The 13,208-nt window shown below is 40.0% G+C and overlaps 1 protein-coding gene across 2 annotated transcripts in view; it reads right to left on the bottom strand.

Annotated features, from left to right (window-relative positions):
- gpc5c (glypican 5c) overlaps positions 1 to 11,055 on the bottom strand; it is a 107,071-nt gene extending 96,016 nt beyond the window's left edge. Inside the window, exon 1 of one of the 2 annotated variants that reach the window (XM_022194977.2) lies at positions 10,562 to 11,055. In XM_022194977.2, coding sequence (XP_022050669.2) covers positions 10,562 to 10,739 — 178 coding nt within the window. In that variant the 5' untranslated portion in view covers positions 10,740 to 11,055. The remainder of the gene's footprint in view (positions 1 to 10,561) is intronic. The other variant, XM_022194976.2, reaches the window with a different exon arrangement.
- Positions 11,056 to 13,208: the final 2,153 nt, after the last annotated feature.

Raw genomic sequence — 13,208 nt, 5'->3', positions numbered from 1 at the left:
AAAAGCATTTACAAACTGTAACATTTACCAAGGAGGGGCTACAAGTACTTACTTCGGCTCCACACTTTACATAATATTGTTTCTTCTGTTTAAAGAACTTCTAAAAAAAATACATTAAGGTCTTAAGAGTTCTTTTTAGGCCAATTTGCATAAGGATTGCATTTACTTCTATTTTGTCCAAAAATAGGCAAAATATGTTGAAAAGTGTCAAACTTTTCTACACTGTGCAACTGTGTGTGAGTTTATGTATAGTATCCCGAGTATGCACATAGACAGTCAAGCCATAACTCCACGAGGAGACAGAAGAGGCACCATGGGAAGGTGAGAATTCATCCACGTTTCCTGCTATAAATACAGTCTCTGCTACATATATATCTTTGCCTCAGTTTTATACAGCCGCACACATCGTCAGTACGTACATTTGGAGATGGAAGTGCAACATATGCCTCATAAAGCAGACAAAAAAATGCATACAGTTGAAGTTTTCAATGCAAACATACACACAGTATGTACAGACAATAATTTGTGTGAAATGACCTGCACAGTGTAGCGACATGTAGACAATGACCTAACTGCACGTGGTGTGATCCAAAGAACAGCTCGTCACACGGTTACATCAGCTGAAACTTTGTCATCTGCCTCTCACCATCTCTGCACACGGTATACAAACACTGTCATGACATCACAAACTGGTCACAAATAGCCTGGGCTAATAAAACTGCCTTTTCTCCATACATTCATGCACAGGGTCATTTCCATAATGCACAAGAGTGATATGATAACTCATTTTACTGGGGGAAGGGCAGGACGGGGGTGGCTGGAGGCAGGTGTTGTAACCAGAGCCTAAAGCATGGCCTTAGGACAGACCGCAAGACCAGTGCCTCACTGTCCAAATCCCTCCATGAAACACAATAGGGTTGCATTCTGAATCCCTCTTTCCCTTTCTGCTCCCTCTCTCCCATTTGCCTGGCATATCCTTGTGAGGCCTGGGTGTCTCTTAATTACCCAGTGAGGCTCCATTTGTTCCCATCCCAGAGCCAGATGAGTGAAGTCATAACTGGCTGTCCTGCCCCTTCCAGCTCATTATCTCCATCTCTGGAGCAGCACTCTTTCTATGTTGACACTATTTCCCTGTCGACCCCGTTGCTATAAAATCCTTTTCTGTTTCTTTTTTTTTCCGGATGTGTTGAGGAAACCTACTGCTGATCAAATACCTGTAACATTACTGTATCAGGTTTGACGAGTGCCAGCTTTAAGAAAAACACAATACTAAACTTCTTCCATGTTTTCGATCACATCGATACAAGAACAAGTCAAAAGGCCTATTATTAACAGTGGTCTATCTCATCTATGGGTTACATGCTTCTATCTTTTAAAATGGATCTGTTGTGACATAAGAGCATTTGGTGAAAGCAGCTCCAACAATCCGTGTGTTTTAGATTTTCCCCAACTGCAAACAGGAGATGTATGACAACCATTTAATAAATGTAACAAGCTACAAACGGTTGGGATCAAAATCAATATTTCAAAACAACGACCAATTTGTGAAACGCGCAACGTGTTTCAAGGTCAACCGGTGTAGAAGCGTTTCAGTTTCACTGGTGATATTTTCCTTCAGCAAGATTAGATCTTAACATGAACCTGGTTTTAGTGCCACATTTTTGGACACAAAATAATAAATTAAAACTCGTGAATTGGCATTTGTTTCAATTTTCTTCTAAAGTTAGAGTTTCCCTATATGTGGTGTGTGTCCTCTCTCCCCTTCTATCCCTGACCCTGTTCTCTTCACTGGCTGGCTCCTTCTCTCCTTTGTGTTGGTGTGTTATCTGTGATATGAAAGTAATATCCAGGGACTCACAGTGGAATCCAGCCTGGCCTCTCCGTCCCTTGCGAGTAGCTGCATGGAGTAAGTGATACTCAGAAAGACTTTGGCTGTTAAAGCCACCACAGCAGTCAGGGCAGACTGACTGTGTCCCAAATATACCAAGCCACTGCAGTCATTAGAAGCCAAGTCACTGCTTCTCTCTGTAACTGGAAAGAAATTGCTGAGTTTGTCCTTTTTTTATCTTTGGAAACATTTTACATACAGTATTTTAACAGCTTCTGCTATAAGGGGAAACAAGAAAGCATTCAGTGAACCTACAACTGCCTTGTTGTTGAGCAACATGTATTTATCAGCTATAATTCCTTTAAGCTTTCAGTTTTACATGGAGTGACCATCTCTAAAAGCTTTTCCATGTTTTGTTGTTTGATGAAATTAAAGCGTTGGAGGTGACTGAGGTTTAAAGTTACCTAAAAGTAAACCTTTACAAATTCAAAAATCTGAAATGGTTCTTATCCTGTTCAGTAGAAATTTAGGAGACACATTATGCAACAGTAACAGTTTCCAAAGACTGAAGATTGCAGATTTCCCCCAGAATTCTTTGCAAAACTATTCCAGCCCTGTAAAATTGCTTGGGGACCATGTCTCAACAACAATTTTCGTGATCTGCCCCAAATGTTCAACTGGATGGATTGGTATGTTTTCCAACTTGACTTGAGCAAAACGTCAACATTGTTGCTTTTTAGAAATTCCTGCATATGTTGGCTCATTATCTTGCTGGGGGGAAAAAAGCAAGGCGTCATTTGAGTTCAGCTTCCCTTCCTCTTTTCCACTCTACCATAAAGCTGGTGATGCAAGTGATATACTTCCTGCATGAACCTTGTAAATGCTTTACATGGGTATCTTGGCGATTACTAACAACTGCTCTCGCACACAACTACTGTGAAATAGTTGAACTCAAAAAATGTGGATGTTCTCCAGCACGGTTAACATAAGTGTGACCTTTTTTGGTATGCAGTTTGCAGTGTTCTTTTGTCCTGATGTTTATTTTGTGTAATTCATTACTTGACCTTCCACATACTGACGTCTTCCACTGAAATCACATCTTGATAAGACACTGGTGATCTCTTAACTATTATGCCTTTAGGGGCAGCTAAATGTGAAAATGAGTATCACTCTGTGTCTTTACTTGAACGGGGTGAATACTTATGCAATAACTGTATTTTTGTGCTATAACATGACATGTAAGTGCACTGAATAAGAACTAAAAAAAAAACATATTTTGTTCATTTAATGACTGGAAATTCCCAAGAGAACAGGCTATTTGCAGTGACATGTCAAATGTTAGAGTTACCCAGCAGCATAATGGGCATGTGAGGATATGAGGGTTGAGAAGCAGCATGCGAGTTGGCATGTGACCCGCTTTTATAGCCAAATTTGCAATGGTGATTTCATACACACGTGGACAAAATTGTTGGTACCCCTCAGTTAAAGAAGGAAAAACCCACAATTCTCACTGAAATCACTTGAAACTCACAAAAGTAACAATAAATAAAAATTTATTGAAAATTAAATAATCAAAAACAGCCATTACTTTTGAATTGTTGATTAACATAATTATTTAAAAAAACAAACTAATGAAACAGGCCTGGACAAAAATGATGGTACCTCTATAAAAGATTGAAAACTATTTGACCAGAGTGACATGATTAACTCAGGTGTGTCATTTAATTGACATCACAGGTGTTTCCAAACTCATAATCAGTCAGTCTGCCTATTTAAAGGGAGACAAGTAGTCACCCTGCTGTTTGGTGAAAAGGTGTGTACCGCACTGAACATGGACAACAGAAAGCGAAGGAGAGAATTGTCCCAGGACATCCGAAAAAAAATTATAGACAAACATCTTAAAGGTAAAGGCTATAAGACCATCTCTAAACAGCTTGAAGTTCCTGTGACAACAGTGGCTCATATTATTCAGAAGTTCAAGACCCACGGGACAGTAGCCAACCTCCCTGGACGTGGCCGCAAGAGGAAAATTGATGACAAATTGAAGAGACGGATCGTTCGAATTGTATCCAAAGAGCCCAGAGCAACCTCCAAAGAAATTAAAGGTGAACTCCAAGGCCAAGGTACATCAGTGTCAGATCGCACCATTCGTCGTCGTTTGAGCCAAAGTGGACTTCATGGGAGACGACCAAGGAGGACACCACTGCTGAAAAAAACTCATAAAAAAGCGAGACTGGAATTTGCAAAAATGCATGTTGACAAGCCACAAAGCTTCTGGGAGAATGTCCTTTGGACAGATGAGACCAAACTGGAGCTTTTTGGTAAGGCACATCAACTCTATGTTCATAGACTCAAAAACCAAGCATACGAAGAAAAGAACACTGTCCCTACGGTGAAACATGGAGGAGGCTCAGTAATGTTTTGGGGCTGCTTTGCTGCATCTGGCACAGGGTGTCTTGAAAGTGTGCAAGGTACGATGAAATCTGAAGACTATCAAGGCATTCTGGAGAGAAATGTGCTGCCTAGTGTCAGAAAGCTTGGTCTCAGTCGCAGGTCATGGGTCTTCCAACAGGACAACGATCCAAAACACACAGCCAAAAACACCCAAGAATGGCTGAGAGAAAAGCGTTGGACTATTCTAAAGTGGCCTTCTATGAGCCCAGATCTGAATCCCATTGAACATATGTGGAAGGAGCTGAAACATGCCATTTGGAGAAGACACCCATCAAACCTGAGACAACTGGAGCTGTTTGCTCATGAGGAGTGGGCCAAAATACCTGTTGACAGCTGCAGAACGCTCATTGACAAATACAGAAATTGTTTAATTGCAGTGATTGCCTCAAAAGGTTGTGCAACAAAATATTAAGTTATGGGTACCATCATTTTTGTCCAGCCCTATTTCATTAGTTTTTTTTTTAAATAATTATGTTAATCAACAATTCAAAAGTGATGGCTGATTTTGATTATTTGATTTTCAATAAATTTTTATTTATTGTTACTTTTGTGAGTTTCAAGTGATTTCAGTGAGAATTGTGGGTTTTTCCTTCTTTAACTGAGGGGTACCAACAATTTTGTCCACGTGTGTATATTGCTCAAATGTAAAAACTTCTCATTTGTAAATGTCACTCTGTCTACAAGCTGCAGCTATGTCTTCTGACTTGAAATGTGATTCTATACAGCTTCCAACTGACCAAGAATACTGAACTCCACTGGCCCTGTGTAATTAGTGCCCAGTGTACATGCTACTCATTTTGCCTGGCTAAACCTTAACACACACCAGACTGGATGTCAACTTTGAATCCTAATTCCCTTAATTGTCCTCAGGTGACAAATACCTCTGGAGTAATTTGCCGTATTAAAGCCGTGGCTCAGGGGTCTTGACTTGTTAGTCACAATCCCTTCAGCAACACCTCAGTGCCCTTCACCGCACAAGTCAAAACTTCTGAGTGGAGAAACTCTACCGCTGTATAATTGCCCTGCCAGCTCACATGCCATTCACAATAGGTGGTACTACAGTAGCAGAGCTGAAAACAGTACACTGCTGAGAAGATAGTTATGTTATTACCACCCTTCTCAAAACATACATGCGCCAACTGTGGCACTCACAAAATAACTGATATACCTCTTCAATATGAAATGGAAAATGTTCTTGATTTGGTTTGCACTGATGAGAGGGTGGGTTGTTGTTTCCTGATGCTACTGTTTTGATATTTTTCAGAGAACAAGAATAACTTTTTCAGAAAGTAGGCAATTAATGCTGTTGCCCTTCTCCTGTCTCAGGAAGCCAGTTCCCTTTGAAATTCCAAGATCCACTGAGCATACAGGATATTTACTCTATATAGAGTTGCTGCTCTTTGGATAGACCGTGTTGAAAGAAAACACATCTCAAAAGGGTCTTTTGCCACAGACCTGCATTTTTGGACAACCTTGAAACTCAACTGGAAAGTTTAGCTTTCCCAGACCCCAAGCTGGAACTGCCTACAGTGATTGGCATGGAGTCCAAAGCCACACCAGAGGGCAGAGGTTTGGTCAGACAGAGAATAAAGAGACATGTAAGGCTGGTAGGCAAATAGATGCAGACCTGATGAAGCAGGATTATATCACACTGGTAGAGTAATTATGTTACCATTTAATATAATCCGGTGAACACATCTCAGGAAGAAGCTCTTCTTTCATGTATTATTTCGATTCCAAGAGGACAAAAACATTCATCTTTTCGACATGGTTAAATTACTGGAGAGGTAAATAATACTTGTGAGTCTTACGCCATAAAATCACATCTTCCTCTGCTACTAGCAATCCAGAAGGGTAAGGTAGCACACAATCAGCTGAAACACAAGATAGGCTTAGGCTGAAATCCAATCAGAAATGTGTGGAGAGTGACTCAGACAGAATAATCAGCTTCAGACTGGTGCAGCACTGGTAAGGCTTGAGTATTTGGGTGGACGGATGAAAGAGCATCTGAGGTACTTGTCGGTTCAGTCATTTGAACTGTCTTTTCCTGAAGACTCTTTCTTGAAAGACTTTTTGAAAAAAAATTGATCAGTGCCTGTTTCTAATGGCTTTATATTTGCATAACTCACTAGACATGTTCGTATGAGAAGCTCGTATGAGACTGGAGTAAGTGGTTCAGAAATGGCAGCGTGATTTAAAGTGTGTATGGAGAAGGTGTACACCATGTGTGTGCTGTGTCAGTCAGAGAGGCCAAGTTAAAAAGGGAATCAAAATAACTACAGCCAATCAAAGACTATGGTGAGCTTTGAGAGCTTGCCAAGGTCTTTGACGCTGCAACTGGTTAAGGATGTGGCGACATGTGATAACACACTGTGTTCCCATTCCCTTCCTATTAACACATGACCCTGCTTGTGTTGTATTAAAGATACAAGACACTTTCTCTTTCACATTAAAATAGCTGTTAATGACTCAGTGAATCAAAGAGTGGTAGTATAAGACCAAGAAAAAAAAAAACATGAGTACACAATCAGTTAAGCTCTTCTCAGTCGGACCACTAAACACATTTTAACTGGGTTGTAAAATACACTGATCATATGTCAGGACATTATGCAGCAACCCAAATGTACAAGTTAGCATGTGTCTGTGAACAGCATCTCTAACCGTTTGCTTTTCAAATGATCTATCTCCAAAAGGTTATATTAGCTCCCCGAGGTAATCATAATATGGGGCGTTTGGCTGTGAACCACTGTACCAAAGTGGCCATAAATAACAGGATGTGTAACACCGTGTCATTGATTATCAAAGTTCCCTTGATGATGAATCTGGCATGGAGGTAAAGTCACCCTTTATAGATTGTGGCCCAAGAACTAATATTTAATCAAACCAAATAGGTTAGCATGAAATAATTCAACACAAAAGCATACTGATAAAATTTTCATTTCCCCATCTTAAGGATCCCTCATTTACACCACACAGATGATTAGATTTAAGTATCTTTTAACTGTACTGCAGTTCAAAGGGAAATTTGAAGCAGAAGAGTGGCTTAACTTTACATTTCTCCAAATTGAACAGAAATAGTACCAAAAAAAAAAAGAGTACAAGAAATTCATTCAGGCAGTTCTTAAAAGTAATTACGCTTTACACTGAACTATTGCCTCATTGATGCATTTTTACTTTTTACTCTCTTAATTAAAGAATCTTAGGATTTCTTCCAACACTGCCTGCCAAAATGAGATTACAGTGCTCTTGGTAATCACAAGGCACTATCACTACTTCCTGTACTTTAGGGTTTCTTTGGATACATAAATGAAAAACACAAAAACGCAGCATAAATATACACACCATAAAAGTGCAATTCTTTTCAAATGCGATCATCCAACTGGCTGGCTCCCTGGCTGCCACACTCTTGCCACTTAGTGAGGGATCAGTTCACCACACATGAAACGCAGCACTGTATCCTAAAACAAATATCAGACTGTGAAAAGAGCTGAAGTCTTGCCACTTCAAATTTCAAGAGTTGCTTTTGTTGGCGTTTGATCTGAGAACTGAAGCAGAGTAGCATAATTTTGTACACACACACACATATACACCAAAATCTCTCCTTCTTCCACAGGTCAGCACTTTGAAGACAAGATTGCGTCTTTCCAAAACACCCACTCCAGGCCAAGTACAAATAAAAAGCAACATAAGCTGTAGACCCTGAACATACCGGTGAAGCTACAGCAATGTTTCATCAATTAATAGTTTGGACTAGAGCGCTGCAATTTGTATCTGAATTATAACTGTCAAGTTTTCCAAAAAAATATTTTCTATAGATAGAAGTTGTGCCTAAAGATGAAATATCCTGCGGGTAAAACGACCATTTCAAACCGGCAACATCACCCCGTGCATGTGCTCATGTTATTTCACTGTCTGGTAAAATGGTCATCAACAGCTGCAGTTGCAGAATAAGATAGTCGACGTCCTCTGCCAATGCACTGCAGACGGTTAAATCTCATGACACAAGCCTCGTTCCAGACTGCTGACACGCTCGGTAGACTGAGGTCCTTCCGTTGTCTTTAAGAGCTAACTACTGCTTGCAATGGAACCAACATTCTCTGTTGCTAGTAGTGACACCCTGCTAAACAAACATATCAAGTGGTTTGGATGCACCTCTAGGTATGTTTCCCACTCAGCTATCTATTGCTCTTCTCTGACTTACAGCTTGCAAACTCAAACTGGATGATACTCAAGTAGCTACCAACCTGCATGTGACTTTGCTGCAGAGAGACTTCTAATCTGTATCTACTGTAGACAGAGTTGTAACCCAAAGTTTGGCCACTGCTTGGTAAATTACATATTTCACTATTGTTTTTTACATCCAAATATGTAAATAAAGCATCCAACTGTATTGCACAGTTACTTTTTATTTCACAAATTTTAAAAATATGTGCAAACATTTGGGCTCCTTCTACCAGCAATGTTTAAGAACTTCATTGACAAAAAAAAAAGTCAAGAACTGTCATTCAAGCATATCAGATGATGACAGTTCCAGAGCTAAAAAATGAAGCTAATTGTTGCCTTCCAAGCAGACGACAGCTATAAACAGATATCCAGCTTGCAATTTTCACTGTCTGAAATATCATTAAGAAAAAGCAGCTTAGGAGAAGTGTGGAAGTCAAGACAAGATCTGGAAAGACAACTTGAAGGCTTAGCTGTAGTGGTGGTGCACAGACAAGAGCCATTACAAGAAAGCCTTACCTATGACCTTATCACAAAAGAGAGGACTTGAAGCATGCAAAGCAACATCTGGATAAGGCACAACTGTTGTGTAAACAAGAGCTTTGGACAGATCGAGTTTAAATAGGGCTCTTTGGCAACAATTTGCTAAAGTGTATTTGACAGAAAGGAAAAGGAACAGAACTAAATCAAAAGAACACAACTGTTAAGCATAAGGAAATTGATTTATAGACTCCAAACATGTCTATTGAAATTGTAGCACCTAGAAGACGCATGATGTGATTAGTTAAAAGTGATTAAGTGCAAAACTATGCTTTTGGAATCAAGCAAAATCAGCATAGCTACACCAAAGCCTAAACCCATTCAAATTGAATTTTGCCTCCAAAGAGATTCGGAACCAATGTTTATCCTCATAAAATGATGTTTCACTGAGTGTGCAGTAGGAAAGCACATTCCATTAAAACTTCAAGGCATTTGAAGCTGCTTTCAAGCATCATTCTGACAAAAAGCCAAAAGGCACAGGAAGAATTTGAGAATCATTCAGCAATATTACAAAAGAATATGTATCTCTTGTAGATGTGTAGAAAGCATATTCTCATAAAATCTGGCTTCTAAGTTCATGTGCATGTCAGTTTGGGATCTCACTACCCTGTGTTTCTTAAAACATATGACCAAAAGACTTGCTGAAAACCAACTTCTGCAAATCAACACTGCAAATCATTGACTCCTCATATTGTGGACGCGTTACTGCAGCCTATTTATCCACACAGATTAAGCCTTATGATACCATCTGCATCACACTCGGCCTGCTCTGGTTTAAAACCCCTGTCTCAGCAGGTTTTAAATGTGCTGGGCAGCTTTCACTGCCAAAAGAAATTTGCTAAATAATTGTTTAATCTCTCTAAACAGCCCTCATGTGATAAGCAGCTGGGTGGCACATGAAGCTGCAAATTGTGGAGAAAATCAAGAAGCTCTGATGTTTCACACCAGATTGATTACATGGGATTGACATATTGGGTAAATTAAAGATGGAATATTACATACTATTACAGAGATATGCACAGTGATGGACAGATACAGCTCAATTTGATGTGAAAGTAATGTCAAACATGAGAAGTGACAGATCAGACCACTCGCTTCAAGATATCATATTGTGTAGCATATTGAATTGTTTAGTAAGCAACACATATTATGGAGAAAATCCTTTAAAGGTCTCTCCAACTGCCACCACCAATATGATGGGAGAGACAAAAGTGCAGACAGAAAGCACTATCAGTCATCTCCCTCAATCTTTAATATGCCGTTACTTGAGCAAACTTGAAAAACCACTGGAACCAACAGGGGGGAGGGAGGGGGGGGGGGGGTTTCTGAGGAGCTATGGATGTTATATTGGGCATTCTTTAAAAGAGATTCCACAAACTTAAACTTCGTCCATCAAGTTTGGTTTTCATGCCGTTTTTTCCCCCCAAATGACTATGATTGCAGTTTACAACAAAATGCACTACTTCTCAAAGATCAGTGATGTTCTCTTGAGGATGCCAAACCCCCCCTGTCGCTCACCTGTGCCAGGTGTCTCCGGTACGCGGTGCAGCGGCCCGACCTGCCGCAGCTGGAAAGCGGTCCTCACTTCATGACAGCTGTACGCGTCCACGCCGATCACGCTCACCGCAAATACGAGCAGCGACAAAACCCAAAAGGATCCGCAAGAGTTCACGCGTGGGCATACTCCTCGGAACATTGCCGCATCTCACACCAGGTATCCCCGTGGATATCCTACTGTAGGCTGACTGTAAACTGTGTGACAGCGGTGAAAACAGACGGCACTCAAGTATGATGAAGCGACGATGAGTTTGAACATCTGACAGTCCTTTCCGTCTGATTTTCACATTATTGGATGGGATGAGTGGGAGCGCCCTCACAGTAGAGGTTTTGGGGTTCTTCTCTTGGACAGATGAGGAGTGCTGTGGGCTCAACCCGCTCTGTCCCGCGCTCAACACTTTGCAGTGGTCGACTGCCTGCATGCCTGTTTCCAAAGCCCTGCGCACACTCCCCTCCCTTTCTGTTTACTCCAGCCAGGCGCCGAAACTCTCTACAATACCCCTATAGGGACTCACAGTGCCAGTATCCCGGTAGAAACAATTTAAATCCACAACTAAACTACAGTATGTCTAGTGATGTGATTAACCCATCTCTAGTTCACCTTATATACTTTACACAAAGCATTTGCATCATATTTAAACGTTTTTCTTTCTCTAACTCACCTTTAAGTATAAGTACAATAACCTTTTTTCTGTCTTCAAGGTGAGGATCATTCCAATTCTGAACCCTGATAATGCTTTCAGCTGCAAGTAATTGATTCTTTGGAGGACACTAGTGCTTCCTCTTTATCGGGACTTGGGGTAATTAATGAATGAAATGCAAGCCAATATAATTTAATCTCTTCAAGGCAATTCACTGTGTAAGATGGGACCAAGTTAAAGAGAGGAAGATATTCTATTTAGTTTGTAGAGTTGCAGTGGATTCTACCTGTATTCAGGACTGCAGGAGTGTGCAGCGCTCCACTGTGCTGTTTAACTTACAGTGGCGCCATCTTCTGGTAAAAGTGTTTAGGAGCTGCCTGAGATGACATCAAAGTATTGAATAGTAGAAACACGCAGTCGAAAAGGAGCAAATGCAATCTCATTTAAACTGCCACTATCCCATCATGAAATGTTTTAAATGTGGCATAAAAATTTAGGCTTTAGTGTACAAATTCAGTAAAACATGCCCCAATGAGAGGGCATGAAAAAGCATGCACCATGTGAAAATTCAACATTACTGAAAACATTTTAAACGTTTATATAGCATGCACTTGTGCAGGTAACTCATATAACCACATTTGTCACAAGTGTTTTCCAACAAACAACATGTTTTCTCAGGCAGCATATATTAAATGTGTAGCCTATTTTTGTTTGTTTGTTTGTTCATGGCATACTGTGACAACTTTTTTTTTGCATTCATTTCAGAATGTCACCATATTACCAAATGAAAGCCTGCTGGTGTAATTTCAATTCATTATATTATCACAGTCATAATGAAATTAAAAGAGTACCCTCTCCTGGACATACAGAGTACTACATCATCAATCACCTGACCATTATTTTGTTGTTTATTTGCTACATTAATAAAATGATTAAGTTGTGAATTGAGCAAGTTTATTGCCAGTGTAGCTACCCCACAGTCCAGCAACAGCCATATTTTTTCATTCCTCAGTCTCCTGATAAGAAAGGGCATCATTTCCATATTAATTTGGTCAAGAGAGCTACTAAAGAACTCAAAGTATTGCCACTAATTATTACAACAGTACTATCAATGGAACTGTAGTAATGTGTGATTCTGACATATTTCTATACAACAGTGAAAGCTGAGGTAGGTACAGTCACCACAGAGTTAGTGTTGAAGTTAATAAGTCTTTATAATTAATATTAAACAACTTTAATTAGCAGCATCTATAACAGCTACAGCCAGGGCAAACGTGGGCTCACCTGATCTGGCTGTACTTTATAAAGGGGTAGCTGTCAACCAGTTCTTCTTTCTCCTCTGACTTCTGCACCGTTTGTTTATTTGTTTTTGGATTGAAAAAACATTTCGCTGTGTGAAAACTGTGTGAAAAATTTCTTTCTGAGATTCAACTTGTGTCATGGGCAAGGTTGCAGCAGCAGCCTCTCGGCACTGGAAGACATCACCTCCATTTATAGACTGTTTTGTCTAACAGTGGACTGATAAATATCTAGAGTTGACTTGAGATGACTTTGTAACCCTTCCCAACTTCATGCAAACTGACACTTACTGATAAGCCGTCCGAGATCTCTTTTGTGCAGCGGATGTTTCATGTCTGCGATTCCTCTTGTGAATAGTAAACTCAAAATGTTTTTATAGGTCAAAATAGCTCGAGCACACCTCCAATTTTGTTTCAGTGATCGGACTCCAGCTTTTCCAACCCCTGGCTCCAGCTAGCTTTAGCTGTCATGACGAGCCTGGAGGTTCACATTGTTTTTCCAGCATACACTACGAATGTTTGATGTGTTCAGCACAGACAAGAACCACCTGACCATTTGTTATTAGCTAAGATGTGAGACCATAATAGATTCCCAACTTACTTTTTCTTATCAGTGTAATCTAAATAATGTTGTGATTTGGATTTGATTTACTGAAGTGATTCTATTAT

This window comes from Acanthochromis polyacanthus, chromosome 9 (assembly GCF_021347895.1).
Source record: "Acanthochromis polyacanthus isolate Apoly-LR-REF ecotype Palm Island chromosome 9, KAUST_Apoly_ChrSc, whole genome shotgun sequence".
Lineage (NCBI taxonomy): Eukaryota > Metazoa > Chordata > Actinopteri > Pomacentridae > Acanthochromis > Acanthochromis polyacanthus.
Note: the sequence above shows the minus strand (reverse complement) of the source record. Positions and strands in the feature narration are given on the sequence as shown.